The sequence below is a fragment of the Dasypus novemcinctus genome, chromosome 23 (assembly GCF_030445035.2).
Source record: "Dasypus novemcinctus isolate mDasNov1 chromosome 23, mDasNov1.1.hap2, whole genome shotgun sequence".
Taxonomy (NCBI): domain Eukaryota; kingdom Metazoa; phylum Chordata; class Mammalia; order Cingulata; family Dasypodidae; genus Dasypus; species Dasypus novemcinctus.
The window spans coordinates 10872477-10896934 of record NC_080695.1 but is presented as its reverse complement, the minus strand read 5'-3'; the positions used below and the strand labels follow the sequence as shown (position 1 = coordinate 10896934).

Below are 24458 nucleotides of genomic sequence, written 5' to 3'. Positions count from 1 at the left end.
TTCTCTTGTCTGTTTGTCTTTTTGTTCTACTTTCTTACCAGCACCCTCAATTCTGTCTCCAGTCCTCCTATCAAGTTAATAACTTCTGCTGTCATCCCTTTATTTTCCAAGAGCTTTGCTGTTGCTGCTTTCTGAACACTTCTTTTTAATATTCTGCTCTTGTTTAATGGATAAAATATCACTTTTAAAAAATCTCTCAAGGGATATCAGTGGTAGTATTTTTTTCCCTTGTAGTTTTTATTGTCCCAAATAATGTTTCTTCTAAGTTGCTTCTCTTATTTAGGGTTCTGTGTCCTTGCCTTCCTCTTGGGGCTTTCTTCAGGTATCTGGTGGCCCTTGGCTGCTCGTGGGTCCCACGTAGAGACCCCGGCCCTGCCCTGGGAGGGGCTCGTCAGCCCGAGGCCTCTCAGCTGGGAAACCTGCGTGCTGGCGCAGAGCAGCTGCGGCCGTGAGAGGAGCAGGGAGAAGGAAGCTGGCCAGCCCTGGGGGCCGAGCAGGACCTGCCAGTCCTGTGGGCACGGGGAGCATCAGGGACTTTATCTTTAATGGGTGAGGGGCACCTTACCTGGGGCGGAGGTGGCTCTTCGGGGTCACTGTCCTGGCAGGGACTTCCTGAAGAGATTGTCCAGTAATTCTAGGCCAGTTCAGGAAACGGAACCCTGTGCGGTTCCTGGAGAACCCAGGGTGGTGCTGGTCGCCAGCTCCCCTCTTTGGCCCTCCCCCTGCCTGTGCGCCTCATTTACCGCCAGTTGTTCCCTGTGTCGTGTGGATTACCTGTGGCCGGGGGCCTGCTCCCCGCGCCTCTGCAGGTCGTTTACGTATCGTTGTGCCCAACGTCTCACTCCATCATTTGTCGACCCCGTGGCTGCGCAGCCTTTAAGGGCCGAGCGGCCGGACGGCAGGTGCGATGTCCTGAGCGGTGTGCCCGAGAGAGTGGCAGCGCTGAGCCAGGAACCCGGCAGGATTCACAGCAAGGCCCCGCCACGGAGGCCAGGAAAGCCACGCGGCCTTTGCTCTTTAAGCAGATGTTGTTAAGCTATTCCACTTGTGCTGTTTTGTTTATTTAAGTATAACAGAAGTAGGGCAGTGGCAATGGCCTTAGAACGAGAAGGCGCAGCCTTCGTTAGGGGAAAAGAGGAAAAGGGGCCAGGACTTTCGAAAAGGAGATAAAAGGTCAGGAACGAATGATTTTGAAGAGGCCCAAAAGGAAGGAGAGGGTCTGGTCCCGTAGGGAGGGCTGGCCTTTGGCTGGGGCACCTGCTTGTTCCGCCGGGCAGGGCCCCGCAATCCTCGGGGGCTGCCATCACCCCTGCAGCCTCGTGCCGGTCTCTTTGGAGGTCTGGAACGAGAGCTCGGGGCACGTTTTCATTGTGACGCGGGGGCCCAGCGTGAGTCCTTTGTCGTGTACGGCTGTGGCGTTGGCCAGTGACGCTTGGGGAGGCCCTTCCGACGGGCTTTGAAGCGGTCTCGCATCGACGGCCCTTCCGGAGCACCCGGCCTCCGTGGAAAGCTGGCGGGGTGGGCCCCTGTGGGCGGCCGGCGAGGGCATGGGCTGGGGCGGCTCGTCCTTCCAGCAGGCAGCGTCAGGCGCCTCACGAGCCTTGCCCGTGTGGTTTTACAGGGGACGGCCGGTGTTTCCTAAGGGGTAGCTCTTCTGGCCATCGAGATCAGAGGAAGGACCCGGGCCAGTGTGGAGAGAGGGATTCAGGTAATTTAGCTAATTTACTCTTAACACGTCACCGTTGTTTTTAATTTTTTCCTCTGATAATGGACGTAGGGCAGGGAAGCTTTGGCTGATGGGTAAGACCTCCTAGGTTTCCTGGACCGTAGCTCCAGTGAATGGGACCCTCCGTTGCTTGAGAGAATAGCAGAAGTCCCCAGGTGCGCGAGCAGGGTCTAGCAGCCTTGAGACCAGGAGAAGCTCTCGCCCGTCCAGGGCCAGGCGTGTGATGCCTGTCCCATAGAAGGGGGTGGCTGCATGGGGCCCACTATGTACCGCGGGGTTGTGCTCCCTGGCCCTGCCCACTCTCTGGCTCTGCCAGGGCCGTGCAGTGGGCCCGTGGAGCCTCTCCTACGTGCTCGCCTTCCTTTTCTGTTGACGATGAAGCGCTCACCTATAGTCGATTGCAAACATTCTCAGGAAAACATTAGATAACGATAAGGAGATTTGGTTGTTTTTGTGGCATGCAATATATTTAAGAAAACGAAATTATGATGGACAATACGATATTGCCGTTTAATAGTACTGATAAATCTAAGAATTTTACATAATTTCTAAAATATTTATATTAGTAACATATTCTCTATATAAATTTAACCCATCATAAGGTTAGAAAACCCCTTTCAGTTCACCAGCACTTTCCTTGCATCTTGTGCCATATGAAATAAATCTATTTCTAACACTTTGCTTTTCATGAGATGAAAGAGCAGATCTTTTTTTTTTTTTAAAGATTTATTTACTTTCCCCCCTTCTCCTCCTCCTGCCCTGCTGTTTTTGCTGTCTGTGTTGTCTTCTCTCCTCATTTTCTTTCCTCTAGGATTCGTTGGGATTCGATCCTGGAGCCCCCTGTTGTGGAGAGAGGTCCCCTGTCAATTGCGCCACCTCAGTTCCTGGTCTCTGCTGCGCTTCACCTTGACTCTCCCCTTGTCTCTTTTTTGATGCATCATCATCTTGATGGGTGACTGTATTAGTCAATAAAAGGAGTGCTGATGCAAAATACCAGAAGCCTGTTGGCTTTTATAAAGGGTGTTTATTTGGGGTAGGAGCTTACAGATACCAGGCCATAAAGCATAAGTTACTTCCTCACCAAAGTCTATTTCCACGTGTTGGAGCAAGATGGCTGCGACGTCTGCGAGGGGCAGGCTTCCTGGGTTCCTCTGGGCCCAGCTCCTCTGTTTTCTATCAGGTGAACGGCTCTGTCTCTCTCCCTGGGGCTCCAGCTTCAGCATCAAACTCCAACATCAAAACTCCAACATTAAAAGCCCCCCAACTCTGTCCTTTGCCATGCCTTTTATCTGTGAGTCCCCACCCACCAAGGGTGGGGACTCAACGCCCTATAAGCACAAGAGGTTTACCTGACTCTAATGTGCCCAGAGGAAAAGATCTGTTTACAAACATAATCCAGTATTTCTTTTTGGAATTCATCGATAATATCAATCTGCTCCGTAGCATATATATATAACATACATGTATAAACATACAATAGACCTTAACAGAGGCCTTATGCTTAAGATTTTCAGCCATGAGTCAGAGAAACTGACTCCGAAACCTGGAAAGACAAAACACAGACCTGTAAAGCTCCCTGCTTCTCCTGAAAGAGCTGGCTCTCTGTCTGTGCCTCTTTCTTTTCTCTATGTTTTTACCAGACCTGTGTTCCCGGCCGGTGGGCTGACTTGTGGTTAGCCGTTCAAGGCAAGGTAAAGCCTCCCTGGACACCGATGTTTGTGGAGGAGACTTTTAAGCTCTTCTTTGCCCTGATATGTATCGTTAGCAGCTTTATCCTGTCCCCGACCCTCGGGTTATGGCAGTGTGGGGATCCTGTGGGTACTTCTGTCGTCCAGCATTGAGCACCTGAGTTTCCCACCAAGCTGCACAGGCTGACACAGGTCAGGTGTGGGGGCCGTGTGTGCCCACAGAGCTCCGGCTCTAGGATCGGCTGGCTGGTTTGGGCTTTGTGACGGCTCTCAGTGCTGCTGCAGCCGAGGGCCCGGGTTCCGGCGCCTCTGCCTGCCGGCTCCTGGAGGGCGGAGGCTGGGCGCGGCTGGCTCCGGGTTCTAGGAGAGTTGCTGGGAAGAGGCAGGGGGTCTGGGCAGGAGAAGGGAAGGGAGGAGGTAACGGGCAGGGGCAGGGAAACCCGAAGGAAGGGGGGAGTCTCCGCTCGGGAAACGGGCTTGCTGTGACTTAGTTTGCCAAAGTGCTCATTAACTTTGGCCAGAGAATATTTAGTGAAGAGCCTGGCGATTTAGAATTTTGTTGTGAAGTCTCCGCACAACAACTGAAAATGCTGCCCTTTGGGCCTGCATTCCCTTCTTTCCTAAGGTGCCTCGCAAATGGTCAGTTTTGTTCCTACCAGAAGTTCCCACGGTGGCCGCCGCAGGGCCGCTTGTCCTGGGCCCCAGGTCGCAGGTTCCCAGGAGCGCAGTGGCGGGGGAGGAAAGGGGCAGGGCCTCTGCCGCGGCCACGCCGAGCCTTGCTTGAGCCCATCGCATCGGGCCCCGAGCCTTCTGATGGCCCCTGGGAAACCGTTCTGATGTCAGCGGAACCCCCCGAGGGTGGAAGGACAGACGGACAGGCATCCAGGATGAGAAGCCGCTCCACGGGCAGAAGGGCTAAGGCTGAGGATGGGGGTTACGGCGACGTCTGTCTGTCAACATCAGCAGCAAGGCCTGGTGGGTGCTGGCCGGGGGTCCCTGAGTCCCAAGCCCAGCGCCTCGAGAGATGGAGAGGGAGCAGGAGAGACCGACGGAACCCGCGGAGGGGCTGCCGTGGCCCCTGGGCCCAGCACCCGGAGCGGAGCCCGGAGCAGCGGGCAGTGAGCCCGAGGCCGTGGAGGAAGGCTGCCCGGCCGGCGCCCACCCTGCTCGCAGCGCCCCCAGGTGCCGCGCACCCGGACCTGCCGTCTCCCAATTCCAGTGTGAACCTTGTCTCCTCTTCTGTGCCGTTGCCTCTTGGGATTGAAAGTACCTATAACTTTTTAAATAGCTTTACCGAAGCATCATTTACATACTACGGACCTCTGCTTTTTAAGTGTACAGCTCCGTGGTTTTTAGGTAAGTTTACAGAGCTGTGCCCACCGCCCGCTCACGTCTTGGAGCGTTTCCATCACAGCACAGTCCCTAGGGCCTCTCGCAGCCGGCCGCGTGCCCACCCGGTGCCCGCAGCCTCTGCACAGCTTTCTGCCCGCGAACTTGCTCTTTCTGCACGTTTCATGTCAATGGAATCTGATGATACTTATGCCTGTGCATCTGCCTTTTTCACTGAGCATAATGGTTTTGAGGCTCCCCCGTGTTGTAACATCTTTTATATATTTATAAACTTATACATAATTGAGAAAGGGAGACGTGAAGGGGCGTCTCTCAATGTGACCCTGTCATTGGCGACCATTTGGTACAAGTGCGTTGAGGAGCCCGCGCGGCTGTTACCAGCGTTAGGGCTTTGCTCTCCTCTGAAGCAGCTCACATTGGAGAGGAGGCGCTGGAGCGAGAGAGGGGGCGCGGGAGTGAGAGAGGGGGCGCGGGAGCGAGAGAGGGGGCGTGGGAGCCAGAGGGGGCTTGGGAGCCTGGGAGGGCGCGAGAGCCGTGGGGAGGGTGTGGGAGCTGGAGAGGGGACACAGGAATCGGAGGGGAGCTGTGGGAGCCGCAGGCAGGGCGCGGAGCCGGGGGGAGGGCCGAATCCCCCCAGGCCATGGGGCCTGGGCCCCTGGAGCCAGCGAGGAGTTGTGAGTGGTGCTGCCCTGGAGCTCCGTGGAGGTGGGTTCCGGCCCCGGGCGCCTGCTTGGGGCACAGGGTTCAGCGTGGGGCACCAGGCCTGGCCACTGAGGGTGGCAGCTCCCATGGGCCCGGGGAAGGATGGCCCTGGCCAGCCCCCGGCAGGAGGAAGGAGGAGGCAGCCGAGCTGAGAAATGGCGCCTCCCGCGGCTGAGGAGGTGGGGAGATTCTGGGCGCGCCCCCGGCCTCGCGTCCAGGGCGGGCAGTCGCCGCCCAGGTCCCAGCACAGGCCTCCCCGCCAGGCCTGCGGGCTGGGGGGCCTCGCCCCGCGCCGGCCTCCCCGCGGGTGACCTTGTTCTCCGGGAGGCCCCTGGCTGTTGCTGTGGACCCGGTCACAAGAGAAGGCCCCGCTGCCCCGGGAGTGACGCCGAGGTCCCCAAGGGCAGCACGTCCGCCGCTGCACAGGGTAAGGGCAGGGGAGGTTAGAGAGGCGCCCCAGGAAGCCCCGGTGCGCTGCGCTTTTCCTGCTGGCGCAGCCGGCTCTTGCGTGGCTTAACTCACCGCGTCAGAGCTGGGTGGCTCCTGCTTGGTCGGTTGTATTCTCAGGTTGAGGGTATCCTGTTGAAGGCTGCGGTGGGCCTGGCCGTTTTCCTTTTGAAATTTAAGAACGTTTCCCGTTTTTTGGTTTATAAATAAAGCTTGTTACCTTTTTGCACAGCACTTCTGACTCCTTTCTGGTATTTCTGCGGGACAGTAACTTGAAAGTGAGGTCCTTTATAGAAGGGTGGAGGCCTTTAAACACCACTTCATGGATAGTTCCAGAACTGGGGGCTTGGAGCCCACCCTGGATTCCTTCGCGGTTTATACGCTCGCCTGTCTCACCTCAGCCTTGCTGACCTCTGATGCTCTCCTTTAAAAAACCTTCGCTAATTTGCAGTGGGTAGTTTTAGCTCACAGCTCCTCTCTGTCGTTTACATCGAGCAGGGTCTAGAATGTAGATTAGCCCAGGTTTGTCTTTCGCATTCTATATTTTCCTCTCATTATGTTTCTCTTCTTTCTTGAAATACTTCAAGCATTCAGAGAGTGTGAAAACATTGTAGTGATCCGCCTGTGTACCCATGACCCAGCCTAAACACATGGTAGGACAGAGAGGACCCCGCTGCTCCCCGGCAAGTTTTGCTGGATCTCTCCAGGTGCTTGGGCTGCACAGGAAACGTGCTTTTTGTCAGAGAACGCTCTCCTGGGGCGCCCGTGGCAGTTGTTGCGCACAGCTGGAGCCCGAGAGGGACCCTGCGGATGGGGTGATGGGGTCCACTGTGGACGCGGCAGCCAGGGTGGAGGGGGAGTGGCAGCACGTGGCCCCAGCCCCTGCCCCGCCTGCGCCTTGGGGGCCCGTGGGGGACGCCGCGCCCAGCCCTGCTGGCAGCATGGCGTTGAGAACAGCCGGGCGCCCACCAGGGCACCTGGTACCTGTGCTGGTGGCAGCTCGGGGACGTGCGGCCTTGGACCACACTGGATGTGACACGTGGGGCTGAGAGGCGCCGGCCGCCCCCTCCTCGGGCCCTGACCTCTGCCCTTGTCTGGGTTGCTGTCCCCACTTTGCTCTCGGTCTGCTCTCAGAGCCGTTTCAGCAGAGCAGCAAGCGTGTGCTCTCGCTGGCCCAGAAAGAGCACAGGCTGGCAGCCTGGCATGGTGACTGCATAGTGCGCTGTGTCCAGAGGCCCAGGACCCCAGCCGTCCAGTGCAGGCCTTCCGAAGTGGGCGCCTCCTGGCCGTGACGCCTCCTGCCGGCTTTGCCCCTGGGTCTGGGGTGGGACCAGGCGTAGCGCAGCGGCTGCCCCGCCCCCGGGACCCACGGTCCTGGCTTCCCGCCAGCCTGGCGCGAGCTCGCGCCTCTGCGTGCGGCTTCCTGGCAGCGCAGCCTGGTCTGGCTCTGAGCGGTTTATGAACGGATTGACGTTTCCCTTCGTGGGCTGCTCTCCCTGGGCGGTTCCCACCCAGCCACAGAGCCCGCGTCGGGTTACGTTGTGGGAACGAGCGGGGGCGGGCACCCGGGTCCGCAGCGGCTGTTCCTGAGTGTTTCTCCGCCCCGTGCCCCGCGCCCCGCTCACCCAGGGGAGGCCTCCGAGTGAGGGGACACTGTGTAAGGCAGGGCAGCCTCTGCTCGGGTTTCCTCGGCCGCGTGTGCCACCTGCCGCGAGGGAGCGCCTCGGGGTGGCCTGGCTCCCCCCGAGCTGAGTGGCGTCTCTAAGCAGGCGCGTTTCCTTGCCCCGCCGGCCGCCCGCCACCGCCCCACCTCTGAGCACGTCCAGCCCCCGGTGTGGCTCAGGCGGAGCCGCCCCCACCCGCACGTGTCTCAGGACCGCGTCTAGGAGAGGAGAGGGCCGGCACCGAGGTGGGCTCCTGCAGGTGCCTGTGGCCTCGGGGGGTGGCGGGGAGCACCTTTTCCTTCCCGCACAGTGCTGGAGCCAGAGCGGCCGCCGGCGGGGATGCGCCGGGCACGGTACCAGCGCTGTTCAGAACTGCCAGGCCACCCCAGCACGCGCCACGGGGCGGGGCTGAACGCCGGGTTCCCACGTGGGAGCGGACGCTCGCGTGCCAGAGCGCCTCCCGGCCCGGCGCCCTCACCCCTCCTGCCACTCCCCTTTGCCCCCCTCCTCTTGCCAGGGGTACCCCTGATCTCCTGGCCCGGTTCCGGGCAGGGGCAGGGAGCTCGAGCTCCCTCCTTTAAACGTGTGCGCCAGGGGTGGCCGGCGTGTGCTCGGCCACGCCTGCGTCACAGCCACGCGTCCTGCCAGTTGGGAGCGTGCGGGGGCCCAGGCGTCCCCTTCCGTCCCCAGCCAGGACCTTTGGCTGGTCTCTCTCCGGGTCGTGTTGCGGCCTTGCCTCGCGCGGGCTTGGTGGGCCTTGTGGGGAGGCTGGGGAGCGCGGCCCCGAGGCTGAGGGTCTCAGCCAGGCTGCGAGGACTCTGGAGTGGGGCGGGGGCTGATGGGCCCAGCGTCCCGCGCTAGCTTCCAGGCGCTCCTCTGCGTCTGTGAGGGGTGGGCGGCCTCTGCCCCGACAGCGCTGAAGGCGGCCCAGGCCTGGCGCTTGGCAGGTGCGCCCAGGTGGGCTGGGAGGACTGCCCGGGGCGGGGGCAGGGAAGGTGGGCACGGGCCCTCTCCCAGCTGGGGCCCAGGGGGCTTCCGGACCCCCGGAGGGGATGGGTGGGGGCAGAGCCGGGCAGGGCGCAGAGCGTGGGGAGGGGGGCGCGGTGAGGCAGCACCCCAGGGGTGAGAACAGCGGGGCAAGGACGCCCCGGCGGCGGGCAGCTGGCAGTGCAGCGCGGCTCTCTCCCGTCTGCCCCGCAGGGATCAACGCGCAGGCCCGCAGGCTCCAGCGCCTCCGCGCCAAGGGGGCCGCCCTGGCCCAGCGGGCCCCGGGGTCGCCCCGCCTGCGCCGCAGCGCCAGCGAGACCAGCCTGAGCATGCCTGGGGACGGCGGCGGCCCGGGCCCCGGGGAGAAGAGCCACCGCGGGGGCGCCGCGCACGTGTCCCTCCTCCAGTCTCCGCACCTGCTGCTCCTGCAGGGCTACAGCCAGCAGCACGTGAGAGCCGGCGCCGGGTGCGGGGGTCCGCGGGCCCGGGGGTGGGCTGGAGAGCGCCCCATGGAGCGCCCGCCCCACTGTGCCTGGCCAGGCCGCTTGGACCGCCCTCAGTGGTTGCAGAGGCGGCGGCTCAGCCCTGGGGGTCCCCCGTGGGAGGCGGCTGTGCCTGGAGGGGCACAGAGGAGCCCCCTGAGCCGGCACTCCTCCCCACTCTTGTCCGATCTGGCTCAGGGGACCCCCGCAGCCCCTCCGCAGCCCCAGGAGCCGCCCCTGCGCTGCGCTCCTCTCCGCTGCTCCGCGCACAGCCTAGAGGCCTCAGGGCTGGACTGGGCGCGGGCCACGGCTCCGGCCGCAGCTCCGCCGGGGCAGCTCGGCGGCCTTGGTGCCCGGCCCAGAGGCCAGGCCCCGGCTGGACCGACTCCTGCCCGGGCCGGCCCTGTGCAATTTGCAGTGGGAGGTCCCCGGGTCCCGGGGTGGCGAGGATCCTGGGAAGGCACCTCCCAGCACAGGGGCAGCGGCGAGGGGCTGGCCCACAGAGCTGGGGTGCCCCGTGTGGGAGGACAGGGGATTGGGGTCCCCTTCCCTCCCCCTCCCCTTCCCTTCCCCTTCCCCTCCCCCACTCCCCCTCCCCTTCCCCTCCCCTCCCCTCCCCCCCACACCCCCCCCCCCCGGCCCCCCGTGCTGACCCGCCTGTGTTCCAGGACAGCCTGGTGTACGTGCTGGGCCGCGAGCAGCACACGGTGGGCCGGCGCACGCCCTCCAGCAGGCCCAGCATCAGCCTCGGGGCCCCCGACATCCTGCCCCTGCACTGCACCATCCGCCGGCGCCGGCGCCCGGACAGCGAGCCGCCCGAGGACAGGCTGGTCCTGGAGCCCGTGCCCGGGGCGCCCGTCTCGGTCAACTTCCGCGAGGTGGGCCGGGGGAGCGTGGCGCTGCGCCACGGGGACCTGCTGTCGCTCGGCCTCCACTACCTGCTGCTCTTCAAGGACCCGGCGCCCGCCCGCCCGCTGCCCGCCCAGACCCTGGCCTGCCTCCGCGGGGGCCCGCAGAGCTGCCAGGCGTGCGGCGCCGCCTCCCCGCGGCCGGGCGCCACCCCCGGGCCCCGGGCCCCCCGCCGGCGGCGGCTGCACCTGGAGTTTGAGCCGGGGGTGGAGGACGCGCTGCTGCGGAAGATCCTGACGCTGGCCGAGCCCGGGGGGCCTGCACCCCAGCTAGCCCCCGCCTTCCTGCTCTGCCTCTGCGCCCAGCATGCGGCCGCCTGCTTCGAGCCCGGCGCCTTCGCACAGCTCCTGCTCAAGATGGCCGGGATGATCCGCCAGGCCGTCTGGGTCAGTGGCACCGGGGGCCGGCCTGGGTGCGGGGGTCCCGTGGAGTTCAGGGCCTCCTCTGCCATCCAGGGCAGCCATGGCCACGTGGGGGCAGCCGTGGCCACGTGGGGGGCAGCCGTGGCCGCATGAGCTCCACGCGGCACTCCCACCACACGGCCCGGCCGCCCCTGCGCTCCCAGGGCCCTCTGCTTCCCCTGCAGGGCCAGGTGCCATGGCTGTGGGGCGCTCTCCCAGGCCCCCGCTGTCCCTGCCGCCCACGTCCCGTGTCCCTCCTCCACGGCGGGACTGGTGGGCTGGTTCCCGTGGGAACGCCTTCCCCTAGGAGGGACAGCCCAGCCTCCGGCCCGGGAACCCCCAGGCTGCGGGCCCCGTGGCCCCCACCCTCTCCCTCAGCCGTGGCATGGCAGCAAAGCAGGCAGAGCTGGGGGAGCCCTGCCCCGTGGGGTGCGCTGCCTGTGGAGGAGAGCGTGCAGCAGGCCGCCCCTGCCTGGCCCTGCCTCCCCTCGCCACCCCAGGGCCTGGACTCCGGGGCCCGAAAGGGCTGCAGTGGTCCACAGACCCTCGTGGCGGGGCCATGCCAGGCGGGAGGCCGCTGGGCTGTGGAGACTGCGTGGGCTCCACGTGTGAACGCCTGCCTGGACGCGGGGCGAAAGCCAGCTGGGTGTCACACCCAGAGCTCCGTGCAAGCTCCTGTGGGGCGGCAGGACCCCCGGCACAGCTGGGGAGACTGAGGTCAAGGGAGTCGGAGTGCACGCGAGTGTGCCTCTGGGTGCCTGGCTGGGGACCCCGTGGCTGCCCGGCCCCTCCATGTGCCCTGCTGTCGCCGCGTTGACGTGGAGCAGCCAGCTCAGACCTGCAGGGAGGCTGCAGGGAGCGTCCTCCTTGAAGTGGTTGTGAGGCGTCTGGCCTGTCCTGACTGTCCCTCAGATGGCCGGTTTGTTAGCAGGTGCACGGCCAGGCACGCGGACGCACCTTCCAGAAGAGCTCGTGCAGGCGGGAGGCGCCTGCGCGGCCTCCTCACGTCCACTCTGCTTGTGATTGCAGGAGAAAACCAAAGACCTGGCGGAGAAGCAGGCGCACCTGTAAGTACGGCCGCCCTGCCCCCTGCCCACTCCCCAGCGGTGGCCGTCCCCTGGGCAGGGGGCAGAGGGGCCACAGGTGCCATGGCAGAGGGCAGAGGGCCCACGGATGCCATGTCAGAGGGTGGAGGGGCATGTGTGCCGTGTCAGAGGGCAGGGGGGGCCCATGGGTGCCGTGTCAGAGGGCGGAGGGGCCACAGGTGCCGTGTCAAAGGGCAGAGGGTGGAGGGCCCACGGGTGCCATGTCAGAGGGTGGAGGGGCATGTGTGCCATGTCAGAGGGCAGGGGGGCCCATGGGTGCCGTGTCAGAGGGCAGAGGGGGCCCCCATGTCTGCTGAATCAGAGGGCGGAGGGAGGCCTCCCGCACGTCTTCTCTGTGTGTCACCTGGGGAGCTCGCTGGGGGGAGTTCTCCGCAGGGCCGCTCTCGAGCGCTCTCCTCCCCTCTGTGCCCCTGACTCAAGCGCTGGCCCCGCACCCCTGCCCACCCCGCCCTCGCCTGCCACCCTGGCAAGCCCTGCTGGGCCTCGTCCCGTCCACGGCCTGGCAGCCTCGCACCGGGCATGTCCCCTCGTGAACTGCCTCCTGCGTGGTGCGGGGACGTGTCTTGGAGGTGCCGTTTGGGGACAAGAGCCAGTCGCACCGCGTGTCTGGCAGCAGAGGGGGCCCCAGAGCTGCGGGGGCCAGTGAGCCGCAGCCACGGCCATGCCACGTGCCGAGGCTGGGACAGGCTCTGCGGGGCGTCTCCGTGCACACGTGGGAGGGCGGCCCCCCGTGGGGGCTCCCGGGGTCCCCGTAGCTTCTCCTCTCCTGCCTCGAGCCAGCGGCATCTCTGCAGTGTGCGGGCAGCGTTCAAGCCCCGTGGCCGCCACGTGTGTCTCTTGCCGTGCGTGTCCCCCCAGGCTCTGGCAGCAGAGGGGCCCTGTCACCCCGTCCCCGTCAGGCGGCAGAGCGGGGGCGTCCCCTCGACCCGCCCACCGGGCTGGGGTCCCCGGGCCCCGCCTCGAGGGTGCAGACCTGGGTGTCGGCGCAGCAGGCCCGGAGGAAGCTGGGAGCCCCACAGGCGAACCCCCAGTTGTGGCCGTCACTGCTTCCAGCGCCCCACTCCCGAGACGTCCCCAGACCCCCAGGTCCTTGGTCTCTTCCACCCCTGCTGGACGCTCGCTCCTCATTTCCCTTTTTACTGTTAGAACAAATATTCAGAAGAGGGCAAAAGTGTCATGGCCCCGAGCCCCTCCCAGGCGTGCCCTCTTCCCAGTGTTTTGCCCCGTCTGCCTCAGCGCTGTCTCCCGCGTCCCCGAAGATTGTGGGTGGCCGTTGGGTTTTGCAGGAAGCTGCTTCTGCCCCCCTAGTTGCCCTCTCATTTTCCCCCTTGAGTCTGTTGCCTGGGGTGCTAACCACAGCAGGGGGTCCCCTTAATCTGTTGATGTGGGGTGCTAACTACACGGGGTTCCCCTTAATCTGTTGACTGGGGTGCTAACCACAGCAGGGGGTCCCCTTAACCTGTGGTTGTAGGGTGCCAGCTACACAGGAGGTTCCCCGTTAACCTGTTGACTGGGGTGCTCCAGCAGGAGGTTGCCACGGTGGAGCCTGGCTGAGCTCGTGGGATTACACCCTACCTGTCGCTTTTGTTTTTTACTGCGGCAAGGTATGCCTCGTATTTTAGTTGGGTTTTTCTTTAGTCTTGTCTTGTCTGAGTGTGGTCTTGAGGCTGTGTAGGACCTGCCATCTGTTTGCTGGACGCAGCCTGGCAGGGGTCTGGAGTGGTGCCCCCAGGGATGGAGACTTTGCTGATTCCGTTTCTTTAATGGTTATTGTTTTTTTCCATTTCCTACTTTTTATTGTGTTAATTTTGGTAATTTTGACTTTTCTAGAAAATTATCCATTACAAGTTCAAAAAGTTATTGGCATAAAGTTGTTCATAATATTCTCATGATTTTTTCATCTCGAATGTGGTTGTAGTTATCCCTGTTTTTAATCCCTGTTGTGTTTGTCTTTTCTCTTTCGCCCCCTTTGATGTGTCTTCCCAGAGATTTGTCTAATTCAATACTGTTGCTGTTGTTTTTTTAAAAGATTTTATTTTTATTTATTTCTCTCCCCTCTCCCCCACCCAGTTATCTGTTCTCTGTGTCTATTCGCCGTGTGTTCTTTGCCCGCTTCTGTTGTTGTCAGAGGCACGGGAATCTGTGTCTCTTTGTTGTGTCATCTTGTTGGGTCAGCTTTCCGTGTGGGCGGCGCCATTCCTGGGCAGGCTGCACTTTCTTTTGCGCTGGGCAGCTCTCCTTATGGGGTGCACTCCTTGCGTGTGGGGCTCCCCTACGCGGAGGACACCCCTGCGTGGCAGGGCACTCCTTGTGCACATCAGCACTGCGCATGGCCAGCTCCACACGGGTCAAGGAGGCCCGGGGTTTGAACCGCGGACCTTCCATGTGGTAGACGGATGCCCTAACCACTGGGCCAAGTCTGCTTCCCTTCAGTACTGTTATAAATAACCAATTTCATTATTTCAGTTTATTCTTCCCTTGATTCCTAGCCCATTAAGTAACTCTTTATTAGGCCCTTATTCTTGCATTCTTTCTGTTGTGATTTCTTCCTTGATTCATGAATTACTTTGAACATTTATAAAATTTCTAAATACATGTTTTTCTGCCGTATTTTTTTACTTTTGGTTTTGTATTATGAGAGAGAATGGTTGTTAAGGGGTCCATCTTTTGCCATTTGTTAGGAATGCTTTTCTTAGCCAGCTTGTGGTCAGTTTTGTAAGGATTCCACGTCTACTTTAAAACCACCTGGTTTCGGTTTCTGGTGTAGCGTTACCTACGTGTGTTGGACCCGGTTTATTTATTGTTTGCTCTTCTCTACCACATCCTCATTAGTTTTTTCTTAGTTTAAGCACTGATCTGAGAGAAAGATGTTAACATTTCTCACTTGATGGGGGATTCGTAAGTTTCTATTTTAAAAAATCAGTTTTGTTTATGTTAATACTTTATAAGTAGGTTTGTACTCTATTAGATTATATCATTCTAAATTTTTCCTTTGAAAGTAATGTCCCTCTTCATCCTAATAAATCTTACTGCCCTAAGATCTTTTTCCCCCGATGTTAATGTTATATCATCTTTCTTTTATCTAGTATTTGCCTGAAAAATATTTTTCATGCCTTTGCTTTCAATCGTTGTGTATCCTTTTTTTTTTTAAACAATTACTTATCCATCCTGCATATCTTGGTGTTTTCATGGACATATGAATCCATTTACAGTTGTGGCAGTTACTGATTTATTTGGCCACGTTACTGCCATCTGCGTTGTTTTCTGTTTACCCATGCCTGTGTCCTGTCTTCATGCTTTCCCACGTTGGGCTGTGTCTTCAGTCCCCCTTTCCTCTCACTGGTCCCTCTCCTTTGGTTGAGCACTAGGCCTCAGGATGCTCGGACTCACCCCGCTTTCTAGCTTTTGTTTTAATGTGGTAGGATTTTGGCTTCTCCTTTCTCACTCCCTTATTTCCCAGACCAGTCTTTGTTTTCTGTTAGTGCTTACTTGGATTCCCACATGCTGCTCACCAGCGTGTTTTCCTTGTTTCTTGCATTCCTTTGACAGCTTTTAGGATCCGTGTCCCGTTTACTGGAATGATCTTTGAGTAGTTCCGTCTGGGAGGCTTTGTGGTGATCACACTTCTTGGATCTTGTGCCAGAAACTGTTTTGATTTTTGCCGTCACTCTCGAGCGACGGCTGAGTTCCTCCCTTCCGTCCTTGGAGGTTGACTCCATTTCTCTGTCTCGTTTTGGTGAGAAGCCGCGCGTGTGTCTAATTCTTGTTCTCCTGAGGTTTCTTTTTCCTTCTCCTTCCATGGTTTTCCCTTGGTCCTTGACGTCCTGCCTTTCTCTCTGTGCCCCCAGGGCCCGGTCTGCTCTCCTGTGCGTCTCGCGAGGGCGGCGCTGTCCCCACCCTGAGGACGCAGGCGCAGGGCCTGTCCTCCTGGGCCCCTGGGCCGCGGCCCGCGTGACCTGGCTGCGCTCATGGGGGTCCGTGTCCATCCGTGTCACTCTCAGCCGTCCCTCCCGGCCTCTCGGTTCACGACCCTCTTCGCAGCTGTGTCACCTCTCTGCCATCTTAAATTTTAGTGATTTTTTAAAAGATTCCCAAGACTTCTTTTGGGTTTCTTTTTAATTTCACCAGTCCCCCCGTTGTTTCCCTTTTGTAAATATGCCTCGTTTCATCATGATGCCGTACCGTCCTCTTTCTCCTTAGTCACCTGAGGTAGACATTGTTTCGTGACCTTGGCTCCTGGGTCATCCTTTGCTCTCCGTGTTTGGCTTGTCCCCTCAGTGACATCCGCTGGTGCGCCCCGCCCGCTCCCCTGCGCCCCTTTCCGGCGACGCCCTGGGACTGCGATCGCTCAGCCCGTCCGCCCGGCCTGAGTCCTCCTGCAGGTCCCTCTTGCCTGCCGCCCTGCCCGTGAGGCCCGCGCAGGCGCTCTGCTCCCCGGGCCGTCAGGGAAGGCCCTGGGCTTGGTGCAGGGGCATTGCCGGGCCCGATGCCACCCCAGGCCACGTGGGACCTTGCTGGGGCCTCGCCTCCTAGGAGGGCCGCGCGCCCCTGCCTCGGCACCCTTCTCTCCAGCAGCCCCCGGTGTGTCGGAGCCAGGGGCTGGCGGGCTCTGCCCGGCAGACAGCCTCGCGGCCTCGGGGCGGGGACACCGGCTGAGGTCCTGTGGGCAGCTCCCGCGTGGGGTGTGTGCCCCGGGGCGTCCCAGCGCCTTGGACGGCCGACATGGCCCCTGAGCGGCCCCCGCCCACCTGCCCGCCCCGGGTTGGAAGGTGGTTGCGGCGTTTCTGGCGCTTGGCGCGTTTTCCTGTTGAGGACTTGGAATCGCACCTGAAGCTGGGGCTTCGTGCGTCCCTTGGGGATCCCGCTGTCCACGGTCGTCCCCGTCAGCCCCTCCCGTGCTGCCCCTTGTTGGGCGCGCGCCGCTCTCGTCCGTGGGGTCCGTGGGGTCCGCGCAGGCCTCTGCGCCTGGGTGAGCTTGAGCTTGAGGAAGGCCGGGCGGCATGTCGACTGCATATCCGACGGCAGCGTCCGCAGGCAGGGCTGCATGGGGGTCACGCCGCGGAGGAACCCCGTCAGCCCCAAGGCCCCCCCACGTCTCCCTGGCATCAGCGGGGCCATCGGAGAGGCCTGGCTTGAGTTTTCAGGCACGTCGACAACCCCCTTGCTTCGTTGCGCCCCCTCCTCCGGCCGCCATCGGCCCCTGTTCCGCCCAGGTCTTTGAGTGTGGTCGGCGGTGGCCACCACGTCCCTTCCCAGCCCCGGCAGCCTGGGCCCGGGCCTGTCTGTCCAGCTGCCTGGGGGGCGGGCCGCTCTGCTTTCCCGGCCTCAGTGTGACCTCTCCAGGGCCCCTGCGCTCCTGGCCGCCAGGGCGCTCCCTCTGGCTGCACCGCTGACCCCTTCCCCCGGGCACCCGCCCTCCCAGGCTGGAGAAGGGCCCGCTTCCTCAGACCCCGCTGCCTGCCCCCTCGCAGGCCCCACGTCGCTGCTCCCAACCCCAACATTATATGAACGGCCCTGGCGGGGATGGCACGTGCCCACCAGGCCTGCCCCGGAGCTCCTCCAGGCTTGGCTGCATGTGGTCCAGGCCACGCGGCGCCCGGGCGCATGTCCACGCGTCCGGGCAGCGCCGGGCCCCGCCCGTGGGTGAAGCTTTTCCCACTAGGGTCTCTCCTGGCTGGTTGACGGGGTGGGCTCTGGGCTTTACGCCGCCACCCCTTGGACCTGTCCCACTGGACGCCCGCAGACCCCCTACGCTGGCCCTCGCGCCACTGCACCTGGCTATGCGTTCCCTTGCGCAGGCTCCCCGAGGGGGAGTTGTGGTCTCTGTTTCACTTGTGGGGACCGTGCGCCCTCCCACCGGCAGGGTAATGCCCCCGCGCCCGCGGCTGTCCTGGGCCCTGGACACGGCTTCTGCAGTTCCCATGGCCGCCAGCAGGGCCGCTTGGGCAGTCGGGTGTGCGGCCGATGCCCGTTTGTGGGCACACATGGTGCAGCGTGGACATGGGCGTGGCTTGGGCCCTCCTCGTGGCGCCTGGCAGAGGCCTTCAGCCTCCGGTTCTGGGTGACATGGAGATGGCCGTGAGCGTCGAGAGCAGGACACAAGCAGACTCGGCCGGCCAGCGGGTCCCTGACCAGGGACTCCAGCCGCTCCCCGGGAGCACGTGGGGAGTGACCGCACCGCTTTTGGGGGCTGCCGGGAAGGAGCAGGTGCCTTGGCTGTGCGCGGGGTGGGCGATGGGCAGCGTCCCCTCCCGGGATGCAGAGGCCAGCGGTGCTCGCGGGCAGGGCAAGGGCGAGCGGGAGAGCAGGCGGCCCCGGGGCCCATGAGACCCTGCAGGGCGGCTGCCGGAGGGGGCCCTGGAGAGGGCGGGATCGAGCCGCCTCGCCCTCTGCCGACACACGCCACGCTCTGCGGCCTCCTGGTAGGGGCAGGTGGGCCGCGTCCAGGTGGTGCCTGGGCTCTGTGTGGGGTCGCGCCACAGCGACCTTCTGGCCCCACCAGGGAAGACGTGTTGGGGCCGCTCCGCGGAGGTCCTGTGGGTCGCTGGGCCGCGGCCTCTGCGCGGGGTGTCGAGGCGCCGCCTGGCCGCGCAGAGGCAACCGGCGAGGCCGCTGGGCCCGGGTGTCGCTGGAGAGCAGGACGAGCGTGATGCGCGTTGCCGAGGGGCTCAGGTGGGCCCCTCGCAGGTCACGCCAGAGCTGTTCCCCAGTCTTTGGTCTCACGGGGCAGTCCCCGCCTGCCCGGGCAGGGGTCCTGGGCCCTGAGGGCCGCACACGCCGGCCCAGCTGCAAAAGTGGGGTCCCCAGGGTCCCCCAGGGAGGCCAGGGGGATTGGAGCTCCAGGACCAGCTCAGTGCCAGGTGGGCGGCTCCTGGCAGCAGCTGCTTCTGCAGAACCGGAGCCTGGTCCTGGGGGGTGCTGTGGTGTGTGGGGAGCCCGTCTCCCAGCGCGGCCCCCTCAACCGCGTCCGTTCTCGGTATCGTAATAATTACGTCTCCGAGTAACGCGCTTTGCTGCCTCATGGTTTGTTTCTCTGGACCCGGCGTTCTTAGCTTTGCTCCACGGCCCCCTGTGCGGGCCGGGTGGGAGCCACGGGCCCCTGCTAGGTCCACGCCGCACCGCGTGTCCTTCAGTGGACACGCCACGCCTGCTCAGCACGTCCTGCGGGAGTAATGTTTTCTTGAATTCGGTTCAAGCTCGGGACCCCTGGTCAAAGCCCCTGCTCTGGACGCCCCCCAGCCTCCTGCGCCCCCAGGCGCATCCTGCCTCCCTGGCCCTCTGCCCCTCCCGAGGCCCGGCGCTGGGGGTATTTCCTCTGTGAATTGCCTTTTAGCTTCAGTAACGGGAGCTCACGTTCCTGGTTCTTACACACGGGACCTCTGCTCTGTGCACACTCTTGCACACTCAGGCCACTCGAGTGGGTTCCACGGGAAAGATGCCAGAAGAGAGCTTACAGGCCCCTCCGCCCGGGCGCTGGTGCCCCGGGCAGACGCCAGATCGTACGCAGCGCCAGCCGACCAGGCTCGCGTGCCTGCCTCTGCCTGCACAGGGGCGGCGCGTGGCGTCCCCCACGGCCCCCGTGACCGGCCGGGTGCCTGCCTCCCCTCGCAGCCAGGAGCCCCTCTCCTCGTCCAGCCTGTGCGTGGCCGACCTCGCCCCGGACCTGCAGCACGTCCTGCTGTGGATGGCGAACGCCGTCGAGCTGCTCTACTTCGTCCAGCAGCGGAGCCCGTGCTACATGCGGAGCCTGGAGGAGGAGCTGGACGCCAGAGGTGGATGCGCCCCTGCCCGCCCGGGGCTGGCCCCACGCCCCTGGGGTTGGTGGGCGGCTTCACCTGCGGAGGGCATGGCGGTCCTTCCCACGCCGGGTGCGTGCCAGCCAAGGCTGGAGGCTGCGCTCGCGCGGCCCCGGCCCATGCCGGCGGCTTTCCCCCTCGCTCGGGCAGGCCCCAGAGGTGCTCAGGGCTCCCACCCCCCCTCCTCAGGGGGTCCTGGCCACTGGGGGAACAGCGAGGGGCAGCATTAGCAGACGTGTGGGCAAAAAGGAAAGCTGGGGCCAGTCCGCGCTGTTTGGCGCAGTCACTGGCGAGATGCATGTCGCTTCCCAAGAGCGAAGCGTCCTCGAGTCTGTGACGGCCGAGCGAGGGCCATCGGTGACAGCCAGCAGCCTCAGGCCCAGGGGTGCGCGCTGCGCAGGAGCGTGGGGAGCTGCGGGAAGGCGGGTGGGAGCCAGGGGCTCGGCTCTGCTCTGCCGCAGCACCGCGAAGCCGTCCCCTTCCCGCCGCGCTTAGGCCCCCGGTGCCAGGTGCCGTGCAGGTGCTGGGGGTTCCTCGTGGCTCTGCCCACGAGGACACGGGGGCGCACGGGCCGGGCAGCTCCCTGTGGGCACCGGTGCACCGAGAGGAGGGGGCTCCCGGCGGCAGCCCAGCGCGCACCGGGCTGGGACGGGGTCCTCGGGACAGGCTGCCGCCCGCTGCAGGGCCGCAGGGAAGCCGGCGGGGCCCCCAGGGAGGGCGGGTGAGCAGGGCCGCCAGCTCTCCACCGTCACGTCGGGGCCCCTGCGCCCCTTGGCAGGACATGTGCCCCGGAGTCTCCCGGCCTTGGGCCACGGCCGCCGTCCCTGTTCGCGGCCACAGGCCTCGCGGCCTCTCGGCGACTCATCCTCGTCCCTGAAGAGCCCCTCCCAGAGGGCCCTGCAGGCCCCGCGTCGTGCTAGTCGCTCCCGTAGCCCCGCACCTGCTGTGCCTTCCTGGGCCTCGGGCCAGACGTGCTCGGGGAGCCCCGAGGAGGGGTCGGAGCCCAGCTCGGGGTGCGGGCCTGGTCACCCGCTCTCCCGGGGAAGGGCGGCCTGGGCTGGCGAGGCCGCTGCTCTGGCCCTGGTCGGCGGCAGACGCCCCCGAGGCCGGCTGGAGGGCGTGTGCCCACCCTGGTCCACCACAGGCGCTGGGCGGGGTCCCGCCACCCCTAGACGAGAGGCCAGGCCCAGGGGCCACGGGAGAGCGCGGGGGCGAGGGCAGGCGGGCAGCTGGGGGAGGCCCCTGGGGGCAGGGGTGCCCTGGCCAGGCAGGCGAGGCCGTGCCCCTTCCAGGCCGCCCCCGGCGACCCGAGCGGCCCGCGCAGGAGGCCCTGGCTGGGGTTTGCGGCCGGGTTGGGTGCCCCCGCTTTTGTGGCTGAGCCTCAGTGTGCGAGGAGGGCGTGCCGGCCCCGTGGGTTTGCCACCTGGCCCCCCACGTCCCCTGTGACCCCAGCGCCCCCCGAGGCTGGGACACGAGCTGGACAGGGAGCCCCGGCTGCAGGCCCGGGGCTAGGGGGGTCCTGGCGCTCGGCTGCCTTGAGGGGTGCTGCGTCCCCGGCAGTACTTGCGGCTTCGTGCGGGCACGTGGGGCGGCGGCTGGCACGGGAGCACCAGGCCCCCAAGGAGGAGCTCAAGGAGCAGCGGAGCAAAGGCGGGCGCAGAGCCCGGGCGCCGGCGGCAGGCTGCTCGCTGCTGCCTTCTCGCTGCCTGTGCGGGGCCGGGGCACCGCCCGCCCTGGAGGCCCTTGGCCCCCAGACCAGCGCCCCCCAACTCCCCCAGCAATCCCAAAATGGGGCTCGGGGACCACATGCCTTACAAGTAAATGCCGCGGCTACGGGCGGGAAGGGACACGAGGGGCGGGCATGGAGGAGCAGGTGGCGAGGTCGTACCATGCGTCCTCGCCGTGGACAGTCACCTTTAGGGGCGGGAAGCGGTGCCCGTGGCTCCCTTCTCCCCGTGCCCGTGGCACCGGGAGGCCTGGTCTCCTCCGTGCTGTGCGGCGTGGGGCCTCCAGGGGAGGGGAATAGGCCTGCGCCACCCCCCTGGGACCCTGCCCCGCCTGGCCCCAGGCCTCTGGTCCCAGCGCAGCTCGTTGGCAGTTGCCATGCCTACGGGGCTGCCGGCCACCGTGGGGCCACGGGGTCTTCCCTGCAGGACTGGGGGCGTCGGCGCCCCGGGCTGGAGGGAGCCGGGCCTGGGTCGGCTGGCTCTGGGCGCTTGGTGCCGTGAGCAGGGGACACGGAGCTTGCCAGCAATGGGCCCCCAGCCCCGTGTGGTCGTGTGCCGGGACCCCCGGGCGCCGTGGCCGGCAGGGGGAGCAGCGGAGCCTGGTTTACTGCCTTCCCAAATCTGCCTCCCACGGGGAGGCCACTGCCCGGCGAGCGCGCCCCTGCCCGGTGCTCGGCCGCCAGCTTACTGCCGGCCCCTGGTCCCCCGCAGGCTCCGGGGAGTCGCTCTTCTCCTGCGCCCTCGCGGCCAGCGAGGAGGCCATGGCGGTGCTGGAGGAGACCATCCTCTACGCCTTCCAGCAGTGCGTCTACTACCTCTCCAAGGTAGGCGGCTCCACGGGCGGGAGGCCGGGGTGCCCACCGCTGGCCCCGCAGCCCGGTGCTGGTGCACCCTCGTCCTCGCGCCTGCCCGCGGGGTGCGTACAGGGTCGAGAGAAGGCGGGAGGCCCTGGCCGGCGCTCGGACGCGGTGGCCGTGCCCCCCGAGCGGGGGTGCGGGAGGGCCGCCCTCACCTCCGGCCGGCTGTGCTCGCCGTGGGCTGCAGCCAGCGGCACAGCGAGCGGCCTCCGTGGGGGTGGTGGCCTCGCATCCTTTCCTGCAGGTCACGTCCAGGCAGGACGGCCGCCAGTGCCCTGGGCCGGTTTCCTGGGGCACAGTTGACAACCATCCCGGGGGCCATGCGATCTCTGGACCTGCTGCCCATGTGGCCCTGCCACAATGACCCCCGCTGTCGCTGGGTGTGGACGTCCACCTGCTGACGTGGGGGCCCCCGGCTTGGGCTCCACCCCTGAGCCCTGGCCTCCGCCTGCTGCTCACTCCGCCGTGGGGGGCCCTGGGCAGGCGCCCAGCGGCGTGGGCTCAGCCTGGGCCCGCCTTCCAGGGCAGGCGCCGCTTTCCCAGGTGCATTAGCCAAAGGGGTGCCGATGCCAAGGTCCAGAAGCCTGTTGGCTTCTATAAAGGGTGTTTGCTTGGGGTAGGAGCTTACAGGTACCAGGCCGTAAAGCATAAGTTACTTCCCTCCTTGAAGTCTGCTCTCACTTTGTGTTGGAGCGAGCTGGCTGCCGACGCCTGCAGGGCTCAGGCTCCCTCTTCCTCCTCGGGCTCCGTGGTCCCAGCTCCTGAGCTCAGCTGTGGGCTGGGATGAGTCTCGTCTCTCTCCAGGCGCAGCAGCTCTGCTCTCCCCACGAGGCCAGCCGTAGACTTTAGAGCAAACGGCTCGTCTCTCTTCCCGGGGCCTCTGCTGTGTCTGACGGAACCTTCCCTCTTTCCTCACGTATCTGCTTCTCCTGCGTGTTTACTTCCCGGGGCTCCAGGATCAAAACTTTCTTCTCTGCCTTGTTTTCTCTGTGAGCCCCACCCACCAAGGGGGCAGGGACTCAAGTCCTACTGAGGTGACAGAATCAAAGCCTTATATCGTTATTTAATCCAGCAGCAGTGAACCCCCTGAATTCAGGGCAGCCTAAGGGTACCACTAGCGCAGAGGAGCAGACTGCTTTGCAGACATTGTCATATTTCCTTTGGAATTCATCAGCAACACCTGCTGCCACCCCAGGCTACGTCAGGGCCAGGGGCACCTGCCACCCCGTTCCCCGGGAGGCCCCGTGTGGCAGCCCTGCAGGTGCCCCTCGAGACTCGCTCCACAGGGCAGAGGCCTTCCTCTCTCGGGGTGGGGCCCCCAGGGGCACTCCTGAGGGGGCACTAGCCCCTCCCACCGCAGCGTGGCCCGGGTGTGGCCCGGGCGTGCCCATCTCCTGTGGCCCCGTGGCCCTTGCCTGGTGACCCCCAGCAGGGAAGGCCTGCAGGCGGGGGCTCCCACAGCCCGAGGACCCGGGGGTCACGGGAACGGCTGTGCAGGACACGTGCGCCAAGGGGCCCCGAGGAACGAGCACTTGCCCCCAGGCCATTGGTGGCCTCCTGGAGCCCAGCGCGGGTCCCGGACGGAGGCCTTAGGAGCCACCGTGGCCGGGACGCCTGCCCTCGCCCGCCTGGCCCCACCTGGGACAGAGGGCAGGTGGGGGGGGGCGGGCAGCAACCAGCCATGCCCCGTAGCAGGTGTGGGCAGCGACAGCAGGAACGGGAGGCGGGTACCCACGCGGCTGCGTTCGCAGTGGGATCTGGCCTCCGCGGTGGAAGTTGAGCCCGAAACGCTGGGCCCGTGCGGTGGCTCGGTGGCTCGGGGCTGCTTTCCGGGAGGGGAGGGCGCTTGGGCCCGCGCTTCTGGGACCGCGCAGGAAGCGCATCGCGTGCTGGAGCCTGTCCTGGGCCCCGTGGGGCAGGGGCCTCCTTTGCTTGTTTTTGGGGAGCAGCTGCCGGCCCCAGGGCCCCGAGGGAGGGCGGGCGCCTGTGGGGGTGACAGAGCGGGTGCCCCAGGAGCTGAGGGCCGGCTGGGCGCCCGCGGCTCTGCGCAGGGAGGGTGCCTGGGAGCGGGGCCACCCGAGCCGCCTGGCTGCCTGTACGTCCCCCCGGTAAAGCCTCCTGACGAGGAGGAGCAGCGGGGCCCCCGTCTAGTGCCAGTGGAAGCTTCCGCTCCCGCGGCTGGAGCCCCCCTGCGCAGCCCGCGGCGGCCTCTCCCCGGTTTGCCTCTGCCCTCGGCAGGCGGCAGTCACCGCGTGGCCGCCGCGTCCGCGTCCCGGGCCGAGCTGGCCGGAGCCTGGAGCCGGGCCCCCTGTGCCCGCAGGCGCTGTACGTGTGCCTGCCCGCCCTGCTGGAGTGTGCCCCCTTCCAGACGCAGCCCTGGGGGCGCTGCAGCCGCGGGCCGGCCGTCCCGGAGGAGCTGCGCCGCGTCCTGGCCGTCTACCAGGCCAGCCTGGACCTGCTGCGGCAGTCGCAGCTGCACCCCGAGGTGGCCGCGCAGCTGCTCGCCTACCTGCTCTTCTTCTCGGGGACGCTGCTCTTCAACCAGCTCCTGGACAAGGGTGAGGCGCGGCCCCGCGCTCGGCGTCCCTGGGGCGCCTGGGGGGGTGCCAGCGGGGG

General features: G+C 64.7%; 1 protein-coding gene across 3 annotated transcripts in view; it reads left to right on the top strand.

The window, feature by feature from the left end:
• The window catches only part of RADIL (Rap associating with DIL domain), a 79238-nt gene that overhangs the window by 45950 nt on the left and 8830 nt on the right, over positions 1-24458 (top strand). For all 3 annotated transcript variants that reach the window (XM_058285728.1, XM_058285729.1, XM_058285726.1), the window contains exons 3-8: positions 8778-9013; positions 9715-10341; positions 11386-11423; positions 19074-19234; positions 21697-21809; positions 24163-24400. In XM_058285728.1, coding sequence (XP_058141711.1) covers positions 8778-9013; positions 9715-10341; positions 11386-11423; positions 19074-19234; positions 21697-21809; positions 24163-24400 — 1413 coding nt within the window. The remainder of the gene's footprint in view (positions 1-8777; positions 9014-9714; positions 10342-11385; positions 11424-19073; positions 19235-21696; positions 21810-24162; positions 24401-24458) is intronic.